This window comes from Pristis pectinata, chromosome 4 (genome assembly GCF_009764475.1).
Source record: "Pristis pectinata isolate sPriPec2 chromosome 4, sPriPec2.1.pri, whole genome shotgun sequence".
NCBI lineage: Eukaryota > Metazoa > Chordata > Chondrichthyes > Rhinopristiformes > Pristidae > Pristis > Pristis pectinata.
Genome location: NC_067408.1, coordinates 100,538,850 through 100,565,010, shown reverse-complemented (window position 1 = coordinate 100,565,010; position 26,161 = coordinate 100,538,850). Strand labels below are relative to the sequence as shown.

The 26,161-nt window shown below is 40.0% G+C and overlaps 1 protein-coding gene across 1 annotated transcript in view; it reads right to left on the bottom strand.

The window, feature by feature from the left end:
- LOC127569856 (ephrin type-A receptor 3) overlaps positions 1 to 26,161 on the bottom strand; it is a 218,258-nt gene that overhangs the window by 38,023 nt on the left and 154,074 nt on the right. Inside the window, exons 6-13 of the mRNA XM_052014841.1 lie at positions 19,419 to 19,543; positions 11,525 to 11,684; positions 11,265 to 11,367; positions 9,660 to 9,727; positions 5,827 to 5,952; positions 4,216 to 4,401; positions 2,581 to 2,642; positions 2,272 to 2,481 (exon numbers count right to left, since the gene is read on the bottom strand). Coding sequence (XP_051870801.1) covers positions 2,272 to 2,481; positions 2,581 to 2,642; positions 4,216 to 4,401; positions 5,827 to 5,952; positions 9,660 to 9,727; positions 11,265 to 11,367; positions 11,525 to 11,684; positions 19,419 to 19,543 — 1,040 coding nt within the window. The remainder of the gene's footprint in view (positions 1 to 2,271; positions 2,482 to 2,580; positions 2,643 to 4,215; positions 4,402 to 5,826; positions 5,953 to 9,659; positions 9,728 to 11,264; positions 11,368 to 11,524; positions 11,685 to 19,418; positions 19,544 to 26,161) is intronic.

The window sequence follows — 26,161 nt, the reverse complement described above, 5'->3', positions numbered from 1 at the left end:
GCTTTGATTTTGGCCCACATGTGCATTTTCTGCAACTTTGGTCATTGATGATAAATAATTTGGTTGTTTTTGGACCTTTTGCATGTAATGTTAACATTTACATTGCAGCAAGGTCTACTTATCCTTTGATACCTCTTGTTTCTGTAATTCTGAAAGGCTTTTGCTTCATAAACCTCACATGTTTGAGGAAGCATTAGAAGGCTTCCCTTAAATCAGACAAGAAATGCACAGTTACACAGCATGTTTTGTTCCAGCAATATTGCATTCACTGTCATATTCACAACTAGCAGGTAGCTTGCTTTAGGCAGCTGAGTTTTTGGTTTAGGACTGTTTTAGTCAGATTCTTGTATTGTTAGTCAGGAGTAATGCTCTAAGCCATTGATCCTGTACAGGTAGCTGAATGGCTGTGTCAAAAGACAAAAACTGTAAAACTGATTGAGAAGATAAGGCCCAACAAATTCTACTGCTACACGTGAAGGTAAGTAATAAATCTTGCATTCTGAATGTTATTATTCACTGAAACTTACAGGCACAGGATGTCTACACTAAATTCTCAAGCTGATGGTAACTCATCTCTGCAGTTGCATAGCTGAATATCTTGTAAAATGTGTGACAAATTCTATTCAGCATCTTATGCAAAAGATTTTGTGATGATCTTAGAGTGATTACATCACCTTGCAAAGTTTGCTACATGACATAAACTCCTGAGAAGACAGTTCCATCTGTGTACCGGGATCTTGAAAAAATATCTTTAACATTTTTCTACATCTAATCCTCATGGGAATCTTCACAAATGATGCCAAGTTGTAAATCAGGACTGCAATACTGTACACCGAGACTGCAATTTTTTTATAGTAATAACAATTGCAGACCATTTCAAACTCCTGATTTGGAGGGGAAAATAGCCTTTCTGAAATCCTTCTTGTTCTACCATCTGGGAACCGTCAAGGTAGAACTATGACAAGATGTTGGCAAACTCTGGTGGCAAAATTATATCAAATGGTATGTTATTTTAACCAGTTTATTTTCAATAGCTAATGTTTCCACTCAAAATGCAGACACAATATCACATGAATACACTGATTGCTGGTGGGCTAATAACTAAACTGAAATTGCAAGAATTCTATGATAAAATATTCTGGCTGTAAAGCTATCACAACATTTTTGTGGATTTACTGAATATTGCTGAACTTGCACTAATATTATTATGATGAATTATTTAGATAAAAGGCTACCATCAGGTGCGTATGTGTCATGGGGTTAGCACACCAGAGGCAACAAAACAAAGCAACTTGCAGTAACCAGAGCTCTGATGAAGATGCTATTTTAGTTTTGCCTAGATAATTGTCCAAAGATTGTCAGAAGCAAGTGGAGTTAATGAAGTTCAGGAGGTTTTCTCCAGTTGACATCCAGATGTTTGAGCCTTCCCATGGCTAACAAAAGAAGCTAATTGGTGGTGTAGTGTTATTTATTGTGCCAACTGTGTGTGGGCTTGGGGGAAGTCTCTACAGAAAATGTAATTGTTAAATTCTGTTAAGAGTGGAGGATGTAATTAATGGATTCATTCCTGTGTGGATTGAAGTTATTCATGAAGGAATTACACTTAAGGTAGTAATTCATGCTGACCCAGGCACTCCAAGTAATACAGTAAATATTATTGCATTTTAAAATATCACTTTTGTGATTTTAAGGAGTAATCCACATGCTGTGAAACCTATTGCTTGCTGTGTGCTTTTCTACATTGTAACAACATTGACTCTTTAAGAGAACTTCATTGGCTATAAATCACGTTTAAGTTATCAAAGGTGCTACCAAAATGCAAGTCTTTCTTCCATTATCTTTCTCCTTAAGGCAGAATGGTGGTAGGAGGTGGATGACAAAGTGGGAAGGAGGAATAGGCTGTAAAGCATACGCTGTGTAGGAGAAGCAACAGAAGAGAGTGAGGGGGGCCCAGGCCATCAGGATATCAATAAAGTACCAAGAAATGAATGTGGTATGCACAGAGAGATGCTGAAGCTGGATGTGAGAAAGTAGTTGCACAAGAAAATCAGATCTTTTTTTGTACTTGACCTGCAGTAACATCTGTGCTTTTAGAGCTTGCAATTAATCTACCTAGTTTACAACACATCTGCACGTCAAAATACAATAAAGTAGAATTAGTCTGCTTTAATAAACTTCCAGCTTCTACATGGTGCATGTCCTGATTTTTATCAAGTTATACACAAGAGATAGAATTGACAGCACAATCTGGGCAGGAGGGCGATTTCTTACCCGTGTTGTGTATGCAGCTTCAGGATCATCTTCAAGAACCCTGGAAAGCCCAAAGTCAGACACCTTACACACCAAGTTGCTGTTGACGAGAATATTGCGAGCAGCAAGGTCCCGGTGCACGTAGCCCATGTCGGACAGGTACTTCATACCTGAAGCTATCCCCCGAAGCATGCCGACAAGCTGGATGACTGTGAACTGGGCATCATGTCTCTTAAAAAGAATGGATGAGTTTTTTTTGCATTCAGTCTAAGTCAAAAAATAGGGTGTTTACTTGAACTGCTATACCTGACAAATCATTAGTAGGCTTACCCTGAGGAAACTGTCCAAGGAACCATTTTCCATGTATTCGGTAACAATCATGACAGGCTTACCTAAAGAAAGGTCACAATTGCAAGTTTAACATAACATGATATAAATTAAAAAAAACATTATTTTGCTTAAGTTTAATTTTTATGATAGAGAAGTTGTTACTGTGATTCTAATAAGAATACTAAGTAATGAATCAGTAAGTATGCCCTATCTTTTTCGCATAAGAAGGATCCAAAAGAAAGCTTAAGTAATCAGCTGAAAAAATTGTACTGCTGGGCTCACACCTATCTGTAGTCAGTGTCGGATCCAGTTAGTTTCGAATCCACAGGTTCTTTCAGGAGTCCAGGAATGAGTTGAAAACAACTCGGTGCTTCACAAAGTTTTATTGGAAAAGTTTAAAACATAGAAACAGTCACAGAGCACATGGCACTAGCTTTACTACCGGGAGATGGGTCAAGACAAAAAGAACCAAAGATGAGCTAGAGTCGGGGGGGGGGGGGGGGGGGGGGGGGGGGGGGGGGGGTGGAGAGAGCAAGAGAGAGAATAACAAAAAAACTACACCTTTTATACCTGAGATAAGCGGTACTCCTTAGCTAACAATAGTCCAATCAGGAAACCTATTAGATACCTGTGGCCAAACCAACCAGTGAAAAAACACATATTCACCTGATGGACGAACCAATAAGCTAGGAAGCGGCCATTCCCTGTGCAACCACTTGAGGTGTATTAAACACTACACATGTTAAAAAACTAATTAAAACAGTTGAATCCAACATCAGTCATTAGTATCTGTAGTCCTCTCACATAATAATAGGGAAAAGCCTAATAATGAAGAATGAACAGACATCAATACTCTCATACATATAAAAAATCTTGGTGCTTCCAGCAGTATTGGATTGCTTGGGTGAGCAATTATAAGAAAATTGTGAGTAAGAAATACTTGTGCCTACAATAGCCCACCACTATATCTGCCATCCATTAATGGACTTGGAGGGGAAAATAAGGAAATCTCTGAAAAGGTTTGTGGTTCTGCCCAACCAAGTTTCTTGTTCTTTATTCACATTGAAGAGGACTCAAAAATACCTTCCCAATCTTCAAATTTTTCGAGATATACAAATTTAGTTTCCCCATGTTCACGTTTGGGGTTTTCTGTATGTGTGCTAATATACTTTTTTTACACACATTTTAAAGACTGGTTGTATTAATTGCATTGAATCGAATGTTCTGCTACTGTTGTCACCTGTTGACATATTCTTCTACTTGCAATCATCGTGGACATAGAAGAGTTAAGAATAGATGCAAATCAAACCCTGCAATGTAGAAATGTAGGATCCAGCAGTTATGGTAACACTTACCACAGAAAAACAATTAGATAACAATTCTAAGGTCTGAAAGAATATCTCTCTGTTTAAAACCAAATTACTCTGCTAGTTGTAAAAGCAGCTTAGTTAGCGACATGGACTGTATTAAGAGTACAATGGAGTTTGAATATTGTGTATCGTGGTAAGTTTGTATGAAAAGTTCCGTCATCCTCTATATTCCATATTCCAACATGGGGATGCTTATTTGCATTCCCCTCTTCTCCAATGAAGAATATTAGTAAAAATGCTGCTTCTATTAAGGCAAGTCCCTTACTTTTTGTGACTACCCCTTCCAGATGAATGATGTTTGGATGATCAAACTGTCCCATGATGCTTGCTTCACTCAGGAAATCCCGTCGTTGTTTCTCTGTATAACCAACTTTAAGGGTCTTGATGGCTACTGAGATCTCCTTTTTGGAGGGTAGCTTCAGCCGACCACTGCACACTTCTCCAAATTCTCCTATGATACAAAAAGACAATGTTGTTGTCTGTAATTTCAAACTGTGCTCTATATCCCATACCTCTCACATTACATGTAGTCCTAAGCAAGTTAAAAATTCATCATTTTTTCTTCTGATCTGAAAATATTTTGATCAATCTTTAAAACTTAAATAAGACCAATAATCCACTGCTGGGTTCTTAATGGTGCTCCAGCGAAGTAAATGAGATGTACTGAGTAACTAATAATGAGTAACTGAGTTCCAGTATGGGGACTTAATAAAAATGGGGCTGGGACCTGCACACTGGTGAAGGGCATGAGTTATGGGGCTATCTGCCTCTCTTCAGAACAGAGCTGCTTCATAAGACCACTGAATGTGAGAAGAGCTATGTGACCGCTGAATGGGAGAAGAACCTAAAATTCAGACCTAAAAGGCCAAGGAGAAATGGTGTTGTGTAGTTGGAAACTGGCTTAAATCAATTTTATGCATATTTCTGGGTGCCTTGGCACCCATTGTAAATTCGACTCCTGAGCCTTTCAACAGGATTTTTATTCAAGCTGATAAATGATGGTTCTTATTTACTCATTGAACAATGAGGTTTTACTAACCAGTTCCATTGAAACTGTGCTATTTAAGGGGCCAAGACTCAAACTGTCTTCACTGAGATCTGTGACTTCTACATTCTTAAATGCGTACACTATTGGCTTTGTCTGTAAAGGTCAAGATCACGGGTGCTGCTATCAGCCCAGCATCAGGATCATTCCAGGCTGCTGTTGCTGACCTCTGCCACATCTCACAGTTTGCTGCTCACTGTTGCATTTAGGAGGTCATCTAAACTCCTCAATCAAGGACAGGCAGATTGCATACTCCCATCTTTGCCCCATCTATTTATTCAGCAGCAACACCACACTGTAACTGGAAGAGAATTGTTTACATTGTCCTTTTAACAGCTGGCTGTGATGCTAAATGCTCTCAGCTCCAAGAACATACAACTCACTAGCAGGGAGTGCTGTGTTGAAACCAACAATATCACCTTCAGTGTGATGCTACACTGGGAAACCCAGCATTACCGTTCTGTGAAGGTTGCAATGAAGGTGTCACTCTGTATGCAATTTTCACAAGTAGCATTAAGTAGACTCACATCAGTATTCTTGTGACAATAAAAGGTAGCAAAGCAATTTCTGACCCCAAAGAGTCTCCCTTGCTTCTCCCCCATCCCAAGCCACGGTGCAGATTGGACAGGTCTGTTGGTACCCAAAAGTTTGATAAAGATGTATCAGGATCAATAACCCAGATGATGTAGATATGATAACCTCACATTATCAGCGGAGGCTCTCACTTCTGTGTCCAATTCAATGCAGAGCCTGGATAGCACTGAAATAACCATCAATTGTCCTGTATCATCAATCTGCAGCCTTCAAATAATCATACATAAAATGTAATACCTGCACCAACAACTTTATCAATAGATATGGAGGAAGAATCTAGCTCCTTGGCAAACTCGTGGACAGCTTGGCTGGGGTCCTCATATGTGTGTGGGTCTACATATGTTCGTAGACCTGGAAGTTTAACTGTTAACAGAAAAGATGAGAAACATCACACTTACCCAGGATATTAACACAACTTAACAATATTCTCAACACTTCTGGCTTCTACAATCACTATGAAGAGAAGAGATCCTAGAATTGTTGAGAACTAGTCCATCTGCCTCAACCATTTCAGATTCAGTGGAATTACTGAATTTTTAAACTTTATTTCCCCTTTACCAATGCTCCACTTCACCACTCTCCAACAAGAACAATAAAATTCTTGGCTTGCTAGTCACACTTCCTCTGCACCTCTTTCTATCCCATCCATCCAAACTATGTAAGAGCAGAAATGGATGACTCGCTCATGTTTTCTCCCTTTACAAAAGCAGCTAATTAAGGTCCACACTCATCTAAGGTACTGACATGTGTGGAAATAAAGGCAGCAGCAATTAGCCAGATCATGCATTACACTGGCTCAATTTAGAGATTTACATAGAAGTTATTTAAAAGAATGATATTAAAGTTCATCTGGTTGTACTTCAACCTTGCCCAAATCTTTTCCATCAAAGAATCAGACAGATTCTATTGCTTTTTGCTCTAAAGTGTTCTTCTCTCTGAATTGTGTGTTTTTCAGATCTGGATCATTTTTGACAGTTTGACAGTTAGTACATCATGATTCTACAGATCTATCAAGGCAGCAGAATCTCATATTTCTACTTGAGTTTGAATGGAGATATGAGCGTCATTGTTTTCTCCTTAGGAAGTATTGGTATATATTCGTATTAATTCTCAGTGCTCTTGGTTCTACTGTAACTAGCCAACCAGTCTGCTTGCTCTTTCAAATGACACTGGCATTGGAGATTACTAGAAAATGAAAGTATAGTGACGGCTGCCTGCAATTATGTTAGAGATCAGGGTAATAGTGAAAGGCTGGAAAAAAACATGGGTGTTTTAACTTTGAAGTGGGAATCTCAAAGTTTTTTTTGCTTATTTGCTTTTTGGGATTTGGGCATCACTGGCAAGGCAACATTTATTGATCATCCCAAAGTTTCCTTGAGAAAGGTTCTGGTGAGCCACCTTTCTGAACTGCTGAGTCCTTTGTGTGGCACAGTGCTACTGGATAGCAGGTTCCGGGATTCAACCCACCAACAGTACGGGAAAGGTAAGTCTGGTAAATTATTTTAAGCTGCAGTAGGGAGATGTGAGTAATATGTTCAAAGTAGCTCAAGGCAAGGACTGATTTTCAGGAAATTCATTTTCACGTATAGCATGGTAAGCACTAGTAGGCAGGAAAATGATGTGATGGCTGGGATCATTTAAGGAGCAACTGGGAGCTATCATTTTTTATATCATGACTGTGTGATTAAATGAACTGAAACAGCTTTAATAGATATCCTCATGCACAATTATGTCGTGACTGATTCACGACATTCTGAAAGCTTTGCCTGCTGATATTAGAGTCATAGAGAGATTTAGCAAGGAAACAGGTTATTTGGCCTATCAAGTCCATGCTGACTATCAAGCACCCATACTTTATTATTAATCCTACCTTAAGCTCATTCTATTCTCTTGTTAGTCCCATCAACTTCCTCCCACCCCAACCTCTACCTTCAGATTCTACCAGTCATCAACATACTAGCGACAATTTACAGTGACCCATTAACCTACCAGCTGGCACGTCCTTGGATGTGGAAGGAAACTGGAACCGTCCGGGGAGAAACTCCTGCAGCCACAGTGAGAACGTGCAAACTCTACGCAGACAGCTACCAGAGGTCAGGATCAAATACCGGTCACTGGAGCTGTGAGACAGCAGCTCTACTAGTTGTGCCTCAGTGCTGTCGTTTCACTAGACCTAGAATTATTACTGAATCTATCTGGTTAAACGTGTGTCGACAATGCAGTCCCGCACTTCTACAAAGACTCCCATCTGGTAGAAATATTGCTAGTTCTTTTCCTATTACTTTCCTACTATGTGGAAATTTAAGAGCATTTCTGTAACAAACTAACAGTGAACCAAAGACCAACTAACAAGCACTAGTAGCCTGAAATGATTTAAATGTATAAAAGTTCAACGCTGATATGACCCTTCGCAATGAAAAAATTTCCTTTGAGTCAGATATTGCCCTGAGATTGCCCTTGGATACAAAACACTCTTGATAGCTTCCTTTTCAAGGTGCATACAGCAAAGGCAAATCTCTTCAGACACCAGAGATATTACATGTCTAATCCTGAAGGCCCATGTCCCAATTTCAACTCCAACAACCCAACTTTAAAGAGGTGGTTCTGAGTCAAAAGCTCATTAAATCTCCCAGTTGTACAAATTGTACACTTTATTGATTTCAATGGGAAGTAAAATTGGAGGGCTTATAAAATGGCATCAGACCCCACTGTCCTATTTCTTCTGAGTATGTCGAGTTATCCCCTTTGGTCAAGGCCAAGCTTACCAAACCTCCCGCTGTTCTCTCTGCTTGAACTCAAATCCTTTCAAATCCTTTCTCTCTTTCAAATCCATCAGGTGGCTCAGTTGAGTTCCCTAGCTGAGAGTGGGTAATTGTTATCTGTGACAGTGCTGAGTAAAGGTCAACTTAAAAGGAGTTTTTGTTTCCTGTGGAAATACAGCAGAAATGAGTAGAAGAAATAAAAGAGTTTAAAGGTACTGTAGACACTGCAAAATGCAGAGTGCCGCAAAAATTCAAACCCAGGTGGGTTGTCTGGGTGAGTTCTGTGAATACAGCAGTAGCTTAAGAAAACTAGCAGAATATTATTGTTTACTGTGAAAGAATTGAATAGAAAAATGGGAAGCTTATTCTTCAGTTTTGGTGAGACCATACCTGCAATACTCTGTATAGTATTGGTCTCCTTATTTAAGGAAGGATGTTAATGTATTAGAAGCAGTTCAGAGAAACTTCACTACACTAATAGGTATAAGGGGCAGGCTGTCTTATGAAGAAAAGTTAGACAAGCTAGGCATGTATTGCTGGAGTTTAGAAGATTGTGGGACACTAAAATGCAATTTATACAATCCTAATGTGTCTTGACAGGGTGAATGTGGCTGGGATGTTTCCTCCTGTGGAAGAATCTAGAACTTGGGACCACAATTTAAAAATAAGTGGGTCACCCATTTAAGACAGAGATGAGGCAATTTTATTTCTCCCAGATGACTGTTTGTTTCTCAAAGGAGAGTGGAAGCAGAGTCTTTGAATATTTTTAAGGCCGATAGATGCTTAATAAGCAAGGGGTGAAAGGTTACTGTGGGTAGATGCGATTACAGTCAGATCATCCATGATCTCATTAAATGGTGGAGCAGGACTAAGGGGTTGAGTGGGCTAATCTTGCTCCTAATTCATGTCTGTGTCAGAGAAATCATCACTCCTCAGCTTATGACACTGAAAATCAATGAAGCCAATAAACAAATATTCTGAAAGTAACTAATGTAGGAGATGAAAGTATTGGACTCATGATACAGGGGACGATTGCATACTATGACATCCCTTTACCATGAAAGAAAGAGCTTTCATTTATATAACTCCTTTCACATTAGCAAGGTGTCTCAAAACATTGCACAGCCAATGAACTGTTTTCAGATGTGTTGTCACAGTTGCAATATAAAGCAAGCAAATGCAGCGACCAATTTGAGCACTGCAAGGTTCCACAAACAGCAGTCTGATAAATGAGATGCTGCTGACCTGCTGAGCATTTCCAACATTTTCTCTAGTTAATTGCAAAACGCTTGCAGGTTCAATACTCACTGTGACCATTTGGGTAATATATTCTTTTGTCATCAGAAATATGCTTTGATTTGTTGTACCCACAAAATCTGCACATAAATCAAACAAACTCTTAGTAACCTTAGCATTCAAAATTTCACAGCACTGAAGAAAATTACTTGTGTAATTGTCAAACATCTTGTCACCAAATACAGGAATGGAAAAAAACTGGGCACATTTGAATTTGTCAGTATAACACCAGGAACTTTCACAATGATTCTTCCAATTCCCTTCTTGGTTTATCTTATTACATCTGGTGAATATTATAACAAGAGCAAGCTGCGATTGATTGTTGGTCTAAGGCAGCATGTTTTGATTTCATTAGTGAGCTAAGACAAGGTAGGGAAGTAACTCTATATTTGCTCGCTGTATTACTTACTCTTCACTGCTTTTATTTAATGTTCCTCATCCCTCTGGCTACTGTAGTCTATGCTTACTTATTTAAGATATCTGAATGATTGTACTGAAAATCAACAAGGCTGTTCTCCCAGTGGAAGTGCTAAGATTTGCTCTCCAGTGATCTGACCCCATCAAGGTGTATAGAATTAGGGAGATACATTTACCTGCATTAACGGGAGCTCACCTTTGATAGCACTCCAACTCCAACACCCCTCTAACTGCACAGGCCACAAAATATGGTGGTTGCCTGCTCCACGTAGGAACTCGTGAGTGATAATTAAAAAGGATTAGGTAACTGCTTTCTTAAAGATCAAAAAACGTCATAGTAGAAGTCCTAATCAAATCCAGCTGGGGCTTTCACTTGTGCTCTTCCAGTGCCTGGTACATTTCCTTTTACAGCACACCAAACACTGAGGTTTTTGTGTACCGGATCCCAGGAAACTCCAGTTCCTCGAGTCCCTTTTCCCAGGCCAATAAACCTCTGATGCAGATGACTTTGTTTGGGATGGATGGATGTTAACAAGTTAAAGGCTATCAATACCAATTTGGTTATGCTTGTGCAACTTAATCCTTCAAAGTTGTGGGTTTAAGCTTTACTCAGGGTCCTTGAGTGCACAACTTAACTTGGAACTACTGCTGGCAGTTTTAAAGGAGTAACAGACTGCCAGAGGTTCTACCTTTTCAATGAACTGTTAATCCAATGCTTTTCTTTACATTGAGGTATAAGCCCTACGAAATGATTTGGAGGAGAACTGGAAGTTCTCCCTGTGCCCTGGTCAACATTCACTCCTAGAATCCTCCTGAACCTCATGCTTCAGGGATCCAGAGAATTTGCAATCACCTCAGTTCCAGGCCCTGTGACTCCTGCACTGAGTGAAAATTAGGCAGTGGGAATTGGAAGATCAGTCGGTTGCCATAATTCATAAAGGAGAATTGACTGCCAATGCAACTTGTTAATGATGAATAAACACCAACAGGGAATTATAACATTATATCAAAGTAACTATTCCAACTATTTCAATAACAAATATGTGGTCAAATGCTCTGCTGGTATTCTATAAAGGACAGTGTTCCTTCAATCTCAAAGTAAACTGTCTAAACTGAGGAACATTACCTACTATCAATTACCTACTACAAATACAGTATAAAGTTACATGATGGTTTTAATGTAGAACATATAGAACTGACCTCCCAATTATGATGTACATCACCACTGTGAGAAGAACAATGGCCACAGCTGCTGATATGGCAATCATTACAACCTGACTGTTCTCACCAGCAATAGAGAAGGCTGAAACCAAAAGGAATAAAAACATTGTTCTTGAGATAGAATTTAAGCAGACCATAAACAATATAAGTTAATTGTTACCATAGAAAGCTAGGAAGAATTTCTCTCTCTCCCTTTCTCTCTCTCTCATTTCAGTATAAGAAACTTAATTTTCACTCACAGTCAGGACTAGTCTCAAATTCAAACTTGCGGCTGCTTGCCCCGTAACCAGCCGCTGTCCGAGCCCTGATTTGGAACAGGTAGGTGGTCTCAGGTTTCAGCCCATTAATGGTGACATTGGTGCCCTTTGACCTCATAATCGTGTAACTGGTCTCCTGTTCCTGCTTTAAAATAAACATAAACAAAGCACATAATTTATTACGATCCAGTCTTTCTTTTAAATCTCATTCCTGTTTGGGACAAAATTTTGCTCGTGGTGATATGGTTGCTCCTATTTGAATTTAGATTTTGTTCCCACTTACTGCTCCACTCCTGGATAGAGGGGCCTCTGGACTCTGACTGCACATTCGGTAGCAACACTCCATGCTCTAACCCACTTGTTACATCATATGTCACAGCACAGAAACAGACCCTTTGTCCCACCACGTCTACACTGATCATCAAGTACCCATCTATACTAACCCCACTTTCAGCACTTGGCCCATTGCCTTCTATACATTGGCAATTCAAGTGCTGATCAGAATACTTCTTAAATATTGATGTCAGCGACCTGGGTTCAATTCCAGCCACTGTCTGGAAGGAGTTTGTATGTTCTCCCTGTATCTGCGCGGGTTTCCTCTGGGTACTCCGGTTTCCTCCCACATTTCAAAGACATATGGGGTAGGAAGTTGTGGGCATGCTATGTTGGCGCCAGAAGCGTGGCGAGACTTGCAGGTTGCGCCCAGAACACTCTAGGCAAAAAGATGCATTTCACTGTGTGCTTTGATGTACACGTAACTAATAAAGATATCTCTCTTATTATAGGCAGTGCTTCCCAGATTTCAATCTCACTTTGGGTGGAAAAAATTCCTCCTTAACTCCCCTCCAAATCTCCTACCCCTTACTTTAAACATATGGCCTCTAGTTTTAAGAAGAAAAGTCTCTATCTATCCTATTTATTCCCCTCATGCATTAGCTTTAGACACATAAAGTATTTTTTAAAGAATACTGGCATTCATATTGTGCCTTTAATCAAAACATACAGTGCCAAAGAAAGTAATATTAGGAAGAGTGACCAAAGGCTTGTTCAATGAAGTTGGTTTTGAAGTGATCCTTAAAAGAGTAGAAGATTGACACGTGGGGCTGAGGGGTAGAGTGAGGGGGATGCGGGGTGCAGTGATTTCAGATGGGGAAGGATGGTTTAGAGAAAAATTCAGGTAGACTATTTGACAATGTGATCTATCACAGCCAGTCCTGACTGTTCTTCACCTTGTGCCATCAAACTATATTTCTTTGGATCTTGGAGGAGTTGAATACCCGAATAAGTTTTCCTCTTCTTGGGAGAGTTGAAAATAATTGTCAGAGGTGTCAAACAATGAAACATTTGAAACATCCAGGAAGTTTTGAGGTTAGTCAAAATGCAATAAAATACCATGGACGAAAATGAGCTTTGATATGCTGAAACATTTTTTTGGTTCTTGACTTTTTGAGGGCTATTTCTGATCATCCATTCATAAACAAGAATCATTATTCTTTTGCTGGCTCAAGAAAAATTAAGGTGATTATAGTGTCTGTAGTTTAACTGCTGAAAAGAAGTTTAAGGACATTAAACTTCTCCTTCAATAAGAGAAGTGAAGTGACCTAAATAAAACTGAGTGGATTACAGCAGGGTAGACTTCTGCAACTGTGCCTACAATCTAAAAATAAAAGTGCTTTGGGAAGTCCTGAAAACATGAAAGGCATGAATAAACACTTGATGTTGTTTCCTTAGATAGAACTGAGCGATGAAGTAATTAGCATACGCAGGATGAGTCAGTGGTTTTTATTCTTTGCATTAACTTCAATGATTCTATAAGTTTTTGAACAAACTTTAGAATGATCCTTTAGAATGGAGGAGCCTCCCGGTTGACAGTAAGTGACAGACACCAGATAGATACCAGAGATTTAATTGGGAGCTGAAATAAAAAAGTGTGGCACAGTCACATAGCTATTAGAGCTACTGTCTCACAGCTCCAACACCCAATTTCGATCCGGATTTCTGATGTGGAAGTTTGCACATTCTCCCTATGACCGTGTGGGCTCATCTGAGTTCTCCAGTTTCTTCCCACATCCCAAACAATTGCAGGTTGGCAGGTTAATTGGGTTATGTAAAATTGCCCCTGGTGTATAGGTGAGTGGTAGAGTTTTTGGAGAGTTGAAGGGTGTATGGGGAGAATAAAAACGGGATTAAAGTAGGATCAGTGTAAGTAGGTGCTTGATGTTCAACACAGACATGGTGTCTGAAGAGCCTGTTTCCACGCTGTATGATATAACCATGATATGACTGATAGCGGTGACATTTTTCTGTAACCATTTCTAGTTGGCCAGGGCCTTATTTGAATCATGTGCCTAGCCAAAACAGTATCCCATTCCTCAGTACTGCCATTTTCCACTTTAAATGAACTGAAAACTAACACTGTAAAGAACCTCCAGAACAAATTCATCTAAAATCTTTCAAAAATGAATTAACACAAACTATGATAGATGTGTAAGTGTGATGAGGATATAGTTCCATTCACGTCTGTTCAAAATGTTGAGCACATAGTCTTGACCCAGATGTCAGTGTATTGCTGATGGAACCTTGCACAGCCAGAAAAGGTGCCCTGTAACGTTTGCCCATTCACATGTGTGAAAAAGATTCCAACACTGTTCAAAGAAGAGAGGGGGTCTTCCAGCATTCTGGGCAACATTCCTCCACACAGAGTTTAGTAAGAGTCACTGCCTCACAGTGTTAGAGACCCGGGTTCAATTCTGACCTCAGGTGTGTGGAGTTTGCACATTCTTCCTATGAGTGCTTGAGTTTACTCCAAGTGCTCCAGTTTCCTCTCACATTCCAAAGGTGTGTGTTTTGGTCAGTACATTAATCGGCCATTGTAAATCACCCCTTGTGTGTGGGTGAGTGGTAGAATGGGGGATTGGGGGTAGTTGATGGGAATGCAGGAAGAATAAAAAAATGGGTTTGATCATAAGAATCTGTGGAATTCCTTGCCACAGATGGCTGTGGAGGCCAAGTCATTAGGTGTATTTAAGGTAGAGATTGATAGGTTCTTGATCGGTAAAATGGATTGAAGGTTACAGGAAGAAGGGAGGAGAATGGGATTGAAAAAAATCAGCCATGTTTGAATGGTGGAGCAGATTCGATGGGCCGAATAGCCTAATTCTGCTCTTATATCTCATGATCTTAATGTCACTGACTGTATTTCAGTAATTTAGTGGCAGCAAAGCACTTTATACAGTGTGCCTTATAAATGAAACAGTTCTCTTTCTCAGTTTAAAGTGTGTGGAAACTCTCTGTTCAGTGCAGTCTTCATTGTATCTTTTGACTGTTCCAAGAGATAGCTTCCATATGCTACATGCCATGTTTTGTGATATACATTAGCTATTGTCACTGTTAGAATGTAACATAAACAGACTAATTTGCAGTTTCTGTGAATTGCACCTTGTAACTTTAGATGGTAGCAATTTACTTTAGATTCTAGAAATAACAAACACTCAGATCTGATCTTAAGAGAATGTACTAAGGGCCTCCCCCAACACAATTAAACATAAGACCAAGTATGTATAAACCTAATTAGATTCCTCAGATTTTGAAATTATGTTGAGTGTTTATTAGTTTTTAATGAACAGAAGCAATTAATTTGGAATTTCTTGTCATTTTCACGAGGGGCCTTATGTTCCCTCGCTGGTCTTGGTAGGAGACAATTAATTATTTTATAAATACTAGCAATGCTAGAATAAAACATATTATGAGATTGTTCCTGTAATACTTTTGTAATAATCATTGAATATTTCTGCTGGAGAAAAGATGCAGTTGATGATGCAGCTTCTTTTGCCCAAGCCTGGGTATTGGTATTGATTTATTATTGTCACTTGTACCGAGGTGCAGTGAAAAACTTGTCTTGCATACCGATCGTACAGATCAATTCATTACACAGTGCATTGAGGTAGTATTGCCTCTGTTCCAAAGTTGTCCTGGATTATCCTGGAATTAATTCCCAATTTCAATCCCTGAAACGAAATCATCCAGGGAAGGGAAGCAGCTATACGCAGTGATCCAAGATCTTATGTCTGAACTCCTTCTTCTACATCTGTCCTGGAAAGCCATACCCATGGGGAGGGAGCATGCCGCAAGCAAGCAGGAGAAAGATAAAAGGAGCATTAAAAGTGTTTTCCTTGAATACTTCCATTATTAATTGTATAACAATGACCTCTAGTTCCAGCACTCTGGTCACACTCCCCCAACTCCACCCCCACCCCCCGACATAACAGGGACAGGGTTCCCCTTGACCTCACCTACCACCCCACGAGCCTCCACATCCAACACTCCTTGTCCACCCATCCCTCCCCACTGATAACACCCGGCTCTTATGTCTGAAACCTCACCAAGTGCTACACCTGTCCCTATACCTCCTCCCCCACCACCATTCAGGGTCCCAGACAATCCTTCCAGGCGAGGCAGCGCTTCATCTGTGAGTCCGAGGGTATCATTTATTGCATCCAGTGCGGCCTCCCGTACGTCGGTGAAACCTGATGCAGATTGGGTGACTGCTTCGTTGAGCACCTTTGCTCCATCCGCCGCAACAGCCAGGACCTCCTGGTGGCCACCCACTTCAGTTCCACATCCCACTCCCATAATGACATGTCTATCCATGGCCTCCTCTACTGCCACGTTGAGGCCAGATGCAGGTTGGAGGAACAACGCCTCATGTTCCGCCTTGGGAGCCTCCAACCTGATGGCCTCAACATTGATTTCTCTAACTTCCAGTAACCCCACCCCTTCTTTTTCTTCCCCCCCTCCAACTCCTTTGTCTTCCTTTATTCCTGTGGCTCCCTTCCCCCGTCTTGATGACCTGCCCATCTCCTCTCCTCCATCCTTTATTCCGTGGTCCACTGCCCTCTCCTACTGGATTCCCTCTTCTTCAGCCCTTTGCCTCTTCTACCTATCACCTCCCAGCTTATTACATTTTCCCCCCCCCCACACCCACCTACCTTCCCCCCTCACCTGAACTCGCCTATCACCTACCTGCGTGTGCTCTGACCCCTCCCCACCCCACCTTCTTATTCTGGCTTCTGCCCTCTTCCTTTCCAGTCCTGATGAAGGGTCTCAGCCTGAAACGTCGACTGTTTATTTCCCTTCACAGATGTTGCCTGACCTGCTGAGTTCCCCCAGCACTTTTTGAGCATTGATCCAGACTCCAGCATCTGCAGAATTTCATGGTGTTAAAGGTATTATACAACATGTTATAGACTCTTTTTTGTTTTATGGACTTCCAATTAGTTGATTAACTGATTCTTTATCATTTCTGTCAGAATTGGTAAGGAATGGTCTCTCTGTTTCTGCATGGACTGCTTTGCCCTGGATGGCATTGACTCGGGTGTACAAAGCCATTCTGAAATTTAAAGATAACACAAAAACATTGAAATGCTCGAGGACAGACTGAACGAAGGAGAGGGTACCAGGTGGATGGAATTTAACACAGAGAAGTACAAAGTAACTCTCTTTGGTTGGAAGAACAACAAAAGGCAATGCAAAATAATCAGTGCAACTCCAAAGGCGTGTAGAAACAGAGACACCGGTCTGTACAGTATATGTGCATTAGTCTTTGAAGATGGTACAACTGGTTGAGAATTAGTCTTTGAAGATGGTACAACTGGTTGAGAATGTGATTTAAAAGCCACAGGAATCCTGTACCTGACCCATGTCCAATGGGACCCAGCTCTATCTGTTGGGTCAAATCATGTACTAAAATAATAAGTCCATGTGCTTGGTTGATTCAGGTCAAGCCAGATTTTTATAATGAAATGCACTAAGACACATTACTGTGGGATGTGATAGGTATGATGGCCCAAAATTAGCTAAGACACTACTATAGCAGAGGAAGCAGGTCCTATTTCTTACCGAATGGTTTTACTATATAGCCTGGCAAACCAATTCAACCCCTGAAGGGACCTGACTATGTGCGTCAGGTTGGGGTATCAAAGAAATTTTCAGCCCCCAATCTTGGATTAGATCTTATAACTAAACAAATCTCCAGATCCCATAGTTTAAAAACAGAGAAACAGAATATGGAGATTATACTGAACCTCTAAAATTATTGGTGTGGTTGGACCCAAGATCTTGCTTCCAATTCTGGTCACCACATAAGGATGTCAAAGCCTTAGATAAGGGTATAGAACTGATTTATTAAAGTGCTTCAGCTGCATTGTTCTCCTTACAGATGAGGAGGTTAAGTGGTGACATGATGGAGATGTTCAACATCATGACAGATCTAGACAAAGTGAATGAAGCATGTCACCACTTCAATAGAAGGGCAAGGACCAGGGAATATAGATGCAAGGTGATTGGCTGAGGACGTGTTGAAAAGCCTTTCCACACACAGTGTAGCCATGGTCTGGAATTCTCTGTCTAAAAGGAGAGTGGAAGCAGATTTAATCGTGGCTTTCAAAAGGGAGCTGGATGAATGCTTGAAGGAGAAAAAAAATCCAAAGCTCTGGGGAAAGAGCTGAGTAATGGGACTGACAACATCACCGGCATGGGCTCAGTGGGACAAATAAACTCCTTCCACACCGCACTGCTGCTGTTATTCTATGGTTCGTTCTTGGGTAATAAAGATCTCAAGAAACAAAGCCATTGATAGCAATTTTAAAATAAAACAGCATCCATAAACATTAAAGTGATTTATCTGCACTTTGAAAAAGAAAAAAACATGTTAATGTTCACCTTAAGTCATTTCTATTTATGCTATTTTATATGTCCAATAAAATCATTATCTGATTATTCTGGGTTTGCAATATCCAGAATCCCCCTTAAAGATAATGTTTCCTCGATGAAAGCAGTGAGATTGAACATTATTCAAATTCATTGTACAGAAACTATCGGACATTAGCTGGTGGTTACACACTCAGTTGAGCAGAATTGATAAATGTGGACCTGGCTGAAGCTTTGCAATAAGCAAAAGGGACTGAATATTGACATCTTCACAAGATAATAAAGTGCATCTCAATTGGGGAAAAGAAAGGCTGTCGTCAGCTAAAGCAGACATTGGCAGGCTGCGTACAAGAGAGCTAAGCAGAAGAATGACAGGGGATAGACTGCTGTGGGAGTGATAGAAAGAAAAGCACAATCGTGATGTCGTGTGGCTTCTGTGGACAGCTTAGTTATGGTGACTGATTAACCTTTACACCATACATTGTTTAATTGTAGTTCTTGTAATTACAGGTTATCCCTTTGTATTTGCATTACATTATTAATTGTGGATCTGCAAGCAAAGTTATTACCTTCTAATTACATTCCTACTCATAAATTCCATGCTAAAATGCTACCCTTGAGATCTGAAGCTTGGTACTGAATCCTTAAAACAAGACATAACCTGTGTAAATTAAAAGGGAAGCAATCTATTTTGTGTACTCTCTAAGAGCGCAGGAGCAGTAAAATAAGGGCAATTGGATTGACTGAGATATTGTAGGATAATTTTCTTTGTGTTCTTTCTTTAGCATAATAGAACCGGCATTTCCAAAGTAAACATTTATGATTTGGCTGCAGATGGTTTTCAAAGGAAATCCTCCCCCTTTGAGACTAGTTCACTGAGATTAGAAGTGGGGCCAATTCTTTCTTTCCCACTAATTCCCTATTCTCAAGGCCCACACTTGATGTGTTGAAGAACACTAAATGAAATCAAACCAAACATTTCGAAACAAAACATTCTGACTGAAAATGATCAGACCCAAAGCTCCGGTGCTAACATACACGAGGCAAATTAATCACAGGAACATAAGAAAGAAGGACTGCTTATTGAAGTGTTGAGAGATAATTTCCGACACAAAGTGGGTTTCTTTGTACAATAGCTGAACACTCTGCATTTTATTCATTTTCCCACCTTCTCATAGAACTTGACCTCGTAGTCCAAAATGATACCATTAGGATGCTCTGGTTCTTGCCAAGAGAGAGCAATGCTGTTTCGGGATGTCCAGTCCTTCTTAATCACAGTGACCAATGAAGGAGCTAGGGAAGAGCAAAGCACAATTAAAGGCCATTTTTCAAAAACCTGTGCCAAGTGGATTCATTTTCATCCAAAACAAACTCTAATTAAAGTTGTCCCTGTGGCAAGACTGAACAGCTGGAAGCACTGTCTTGGAACACATTTTGGAAATGATAACCCTAACAAAGGATTAGTCTGAGCTTCACAATGTTCAGACTCCATCAAGTAAAGACTGCTACAACCGTGAGCAATCTGTCACAATCCTTAACCAAGAGACTGGTATGTATCTGGATAAAGACACATACCGGTATTGCATATGTCAGCTGAAAGCTGTGCCAAAGACACACACGCTGGCTCACAAAATTCTTTAAAACTGTCTAACCATCCTGCTAACTAAATGATCAAGCTTTCAACACCCTGAATCATAATGTAACAGTAAAACGTATGTTGCACAAATTCATCCACATTCTTAATCTTATTCATTAATTGTATTTAATGCAAACTCTTTCCTACTTGCAGCCAGTCTCGAAAATGCACTGGTGGAGAATGTGCCTGCTCTTTGTCTCAGCAGCTGCCATTTTTCCTTATCTTTAAAGGATTTTGTTTTCCATTGAATTTTCATCTTTCTCCAGCTGCAGGCAATTGTTTTGCCTGTTTGTATTCTCCCGAGTGTTAGCAGCTCTCTGCTATTTTGCCCGTAAAGAATGTTCTTCTCTTGTAACTGTTGGGAAGCTAAATCAAGTCCGGAGCCCTATCATTTCTTCATCCAACATTTGCACTCCATGTGAGTTTCTACAGTTGTACCGTGGTTAGCATTTTGACTGGTTGCATCACCGCCTGGTATAGAGGCTCCAATGTGCAGGATCGAAAGAAGCTGCGGAGGGTTGTAGACTCAGCCAGCTCCATCAGGGGCACAACCCTCCCCACCATCGAGGACATCTTCAAGAGGCGACATCTTCAAGAGGCAGCATCTCAAGAAGGCAGCATCCATCATTAAGGACCCTCACCATCCAGGACATGCCCTCTTCTCATTACTGCATTCAGAGAGGAGGTACAGGAGCCTGAAGACCCACACTCAACGTTTCAGAAGCAGTTTCTTCCCCTCCGCCATCAGATTTCTGAATGGTCCATGAACCCAAGAACACTACCTTGTTATTCCTCTTTTGCATCATTTCATTTTTTTGGTAACTTATAGTAATTTTTATGTCTTGCACTGTACTGCTGCCACAAAACAACAAATTTCACAACGTATGTCAGTAATAATAAACCTGATTCTGATTCCGATTCTGAGGAATTACTGGATCCTGGTCAGCCCCAGGGCTTTCATGACTTTCTCCCCATTTGGTCTGGGAACACACTGAGCAAAATCAATTGTTCCCATTACAATAGCTCAAGTCAGTTGACTTACAAAAGACAGTAATCAAATGCAAGTCTGGCCTGAGCTGAATGGATCAGTACAATGCAAGCAGTGCACTTATACAAGAGTCACCAGTACATCCAAGACACACTTTTCCCATGCAGTCTCTATATTTTACTAAAACAAAAAATCTGATAAAGTTTAAGAAGTCTCATCACTGCGAAAAGTATTTGAACACACTGCACACAATTTTCCAACCATTACCTGGAATTGCGAAGAATCTACAACCAGAACAGGTCACAAAATCCAAGAGATTTAGAATGGTGCTTATGCTCCAGCAGACCTCCTAATTATCTCTTCCCACCTCTGATCCCTCTATTACCTCATCCTTCCAGTAAAATTCAAGCAATGCCTTGAATACATTAATGCTACTTCCTTCAACCACTCCATGAGACATCAAGTTTCAGAAAGTCAGCACTCTGAAGAAATTCCTCCTAAATTCTTTATTTGATCTGTCACTTACCATCTTGTGTTTATGTTTTTTTTATCCTGGACTCACAAACAAATTCCTCCTTATCCACCATTACAAGTTTTCTAATTTCAATTTCTTCTACACAGTCTATTTTAGACAAAAGTTCACCACTTTGTTGATTCTTTCTTAATAGCTTCATCCTTTCAATCAGGTAATATCCTTGCAAATCTCGCATTTTTAAGTTAGTTCCTGGCACTTCCGTTGTTCCCCATAGAGTTTTGTTCTGACATGAACCACAACTCCAAGATCTGCCACTTCCCCTTCCAAATATTTTATTGGCATTTTGAAATATCCCTTCCCCAGGCAATGGGTGGGGAAAAGGACCTCTTTGACTCTTGATCATGTCAGAAGAGGAAATCCTTTATATCCTACAAAATCCTTCCTCCCCACAAAAGCAAAATACTGCCGATGCTGGAAAAAATGAAATAAAATGAAGAATTGCTGGTCAGGATGTCAGGTAGTTATGGAAAGAAAATCAGAGTTAATTTTTCAAATCAAATCAATAACTGGTTCTCTGATAACATCTGACCTGCTGAGCATGTCCTTTGTTTTCAGTTTCTGTTTTATATCTTTTCCACCCCACTTGTAACACCATGCATGGCAGGAAGCCAAGCTCCTTGTTGGGAGACTGCTATTAAAAGTCCAATATTGGAAATTAAACACGGTAAATTTGTAACGCCCGATGAGCTCATGATGAAATAGCAATCCAATTATTGCTTTTTATGTTACTTTGAATACAAAAAAAACCTTATACTTTTTTGATAATGTTAGTCCTGAAATTTGGTTGGTTAATGTTAGAACAGAAATAACAAAATAAGCATCTGTAATTTGGCACATTTTGTCTTTTGGGAAACAGGGTACAATGCGATGGGCAGGTGCAGACAACACTTTGGGTGTTCTTGATTTCCATTCATTGAACTGTAATATTCATTTTACAGGCATCTCAGCACATTCTAAATATGCAGTGAACTGTTTGTCTACCCTGCTTTTAAATAAACAGCAACTTAGTCACCATCAGTATGAGTACAGTAACTCAATAATCAAACCATGATTTAACATTACACTCACATATATCATAAGTTAGTGGACCTTATGGACAACATTATACTCAAGTTACAATAACAGCTACTTCAAATGACTGTGTTTTGCGTTCATATGTCCATCTATTCTGAGCTGTCATAATCATTTCTGATATCAGACCAATGAATACTCATGCTTGCACCCCAGTACAACTATTTCTGCACTTGTGTCAGAGTGAATATGCACATATTGCAGTGCCCAGAACACTGAGGCAGACCAGATGTGGGTGAATTGTCAGCTTGGGGCAGTTAAGTATTAGACCCTGATCAACCCATGTGTTTTCCTTGGGGGTAGAATGGAATCAAGAACTTGGGACAGACTGATGTGAAAACAATTTTGCTCTTGGAGTTTGGAATTTTACTTCAAACTAAATTGAGAATAAGGAATTCTGTAATAGTGTTTTGTAATATTGAAGGCTCTAAACCTGGGAGCTATGGGAGATAATCCTGCCTCTTCTGAGGTACTGTGGCTTAGAAGATTCTTCCCATTCCAAACCCAGACCTTCAAAGCTAGTAGATGATATGCACGTGAAGACCACCTAGATCACTAGAAATTACATGAAAGATTTGTTAATCCTGACAAAAAGTTTCAGAGATTTGTAGAATATTTATTGAAGTCACAATATGTTAATAATATAAATTGAAATTGCCAGAAATACTGAGTTGGTCAAGGCACAACTGTGGGAAGCAAAACAGAGTTAGGTTTCAGGTCAAAAACTCTTCAGCCTTCATCAGGACTGGGAAAAAGAGAAAAGAAGCTTGTTAAGCTGCAAGGAGGGTGGGGAAGGGGGCATGTCTCTGATAGGGTGAAACCAGCGTGATCATGGGGGTAAGTTGTACACAGGGTATCTGGTCCAGGAGTGAAAGGGAGCAGTTAGAGAGGGAGAAAATTGACAAAAAGAACATTGACAAAAGAACGCAAGAGTTGCATAATGCAGAACTGGTAGGCCTGTCTAGCACGACAGGCTTGTCCTCCACTCCCAAGGAAGAAGAAAGCAAAAATGCAAACAAAAACAAGCTGAGTTAATATCACCAATTGGCAACTGATACAGACAGAGAAATCAAGTTACCTGAAGTTGTAGAATTCAGTATTGAGTCCAGAAGGCAGAAGATGAGGTGGTGTTCCTCAAGCTTGCATTGGGCCTCATTGTAACAGTACAGGAGGCTACAGACTGATAATTCAGAGTGGGAGTGGGATAGAGAATTAGAGTGGCAGTCAATGGGAAGCTCACAGTCGTCCCTGTGGACTGAATGCAGGTGCTCCACAAATGTGGTTTCTCCATATTTTCAACACATCAATAAAGTGTTTTTTTTGCACACTTTGTTAATTTAACAGCAATGTGTGGTTAAATAAGACCGTGTGGTTAATTACTCGATATCAGAGAACAAAGCTTTAATCATAGTTCTGTGACACATCAAGATATGAAGAAATCTTCAGGCAAGTTCCTTTGTAAAATGCCTGTGGAAAATGAAAAGCTTTGAGCGCAACTAGGATGGATAATCCCAGAAGATTAATGCTTTTAAGGTTTAGTCATAAGGTAAATTGCCTGAATGGACAGCTATGATTAGCAGTTACTTCAAAAGTCCTGCAAAATATTATTCTTTCCTCAGCATTTGCCAATGAAAACATGGATGTGGGCTCCATTGATAAAGTTTCTATTTGCCAGCAGTGGACAGACTAGTACAGTATGACGGAGTTACTACTGGAAGTCAATACAGCAAAACAAAATACTTGCATTCTGCAATAACAGTGGAATTAAATGAGAAAACATGGAACTGCTCAAAAAGATTAAAGTTTTCTCCTTGCATTGTTCTATTATTCTATATGGGAAAATGATAGTTTCACTTGTCCAGGAATATGCCAACTGCAATGAAAGCAGTTTGTTATTCTTTAATAATAGTATGTACAGCATAAAATAGTTTCCAGATTTTATTTCATAGAAAAGACACTTAACAATAAGAACAAATCTCCCAGCACAGCATCACGATGAGGATATGCCTTTAAAAACAAGGATTTATTAAAATTTGACCATGAAACTTGTTGCAGTTTTCTTCAACACCAAATCGCTTTATTTTATCAGATCACATTGAGGACAGACCACAAGACAAAAACCAACAAACATATATAAATGTTTGCCTGATGGACCTCCTGCTCCCTGACAGATATTTCTACCCTGCTTTATACAAATAAACTGTAATATTTGTTAGTTTTTGTCTGTCAAACTAATGAGTTTGAAGTTTGAAGACGTTAAAACATAAGCATGATGTTTGAACAGAGTATATCCCCTTTTTTCAGGAAGTGGTACATTTCACCTTGACATACAGGAAAATAATGTGATTTTTAAAAACTGTTGTAAATCTAGGTACCCTGCACTCTTGGTTCCACAGTTACGTATGAGGAAATGTGCAGAGGATGGGCTTACCATTCCTGCTGACAGCCTTACAAGCACAACTCTAAAAGTGTAATTGTAAAACCCAGAGGGAAAGTATTTAAATTATACCTCTTCCTCAATGCCATTCTGTTTAAAAACAAATGTTTAAAAATAGAAAGAAAAGTCAAAAGTGGGACAGAGCTCTCAGGCATCCAACTGCATCCCTCAAATCCAGGTTTATTTTCAAATTAACCTTTTTGAAACTAAAGAGTGACACATACACACATGCATTTGAAATGTCTCATTAACATGAGAAGGAAAACAAAGAACTTGTATTTTAAATGATGTGACTTAGAGCCAGATGCACCACTGAAGGAAGCCACTTCACCCATATGTATGCACTGCCTCCCACTATTGATCATTTTCCTTCTTGTTAAATAGCTCTTAGCTAAAAGATAGCTTCCTCCTGGAGTGAAGTGTTCTGCAGTCGAACAGTTCTCAGTATAATGAGATTTCTCCAAGTGTTGCTCGAGTCTTTTGGAGCCTCCCTATCACTGATTCTATTACAGCTCCCCAACCTTTCCCAACTCCATGGAGATAAAGTCTTCACAAATTGCTTTTCATAGCTAGGGTTCCTCATACCCAGTTTCACCTTGGTCAATCCAACAAAAAATATTTCTTTGATGGCTTCAAATTTCACTCTTGGTGAGGTGGATAAAACTGTACAAATTTCAGGCCATTTTGACATCTGGGCAGCATCTTGCATTTATATAGCAAGACACAATCTGCTGGAGGAACTCAGTGGGTCGAGGAGCATCTGTGGAGAGGGAAGGAGCTGTCGGCATTTTGGGTCAAAGCCCTGCATCAGGACTCAAAGGAGAAAGGAGGGACTTAAGAAAGGACATTCCAGAGTTTTTGGCATAGGCAGATGAGGAGACAGTGAAGACACCCCTGCAATTATGGTCCTAGCTTCATTTCAATTAAATACCGAGTCGTAAATGACAATGGAAATCCTAATGCAGTTTGCCATTCTGCAGAGTGCCAGTGTGCTAACACACAGGCTGAGGTCCAGATTGAGGGAGATAGTGTGGGATAAGGCAGAATACCCCTGAGCTACTATCAGCCTTTCCTTAATGACAGGAAGAATGGTACTTTTATCCAGGTTACTGGATAAAAGTTTGGTTAAAATAGCTTTGGGAAGAAGGAAGATCCAACTCTAATCTAAGCTTACCCTTGGTCCTCAGTGAGCTATGGATTCTAGATAGGTAATGCAATGTGGCTAGCATTCCAACTGGATTGTC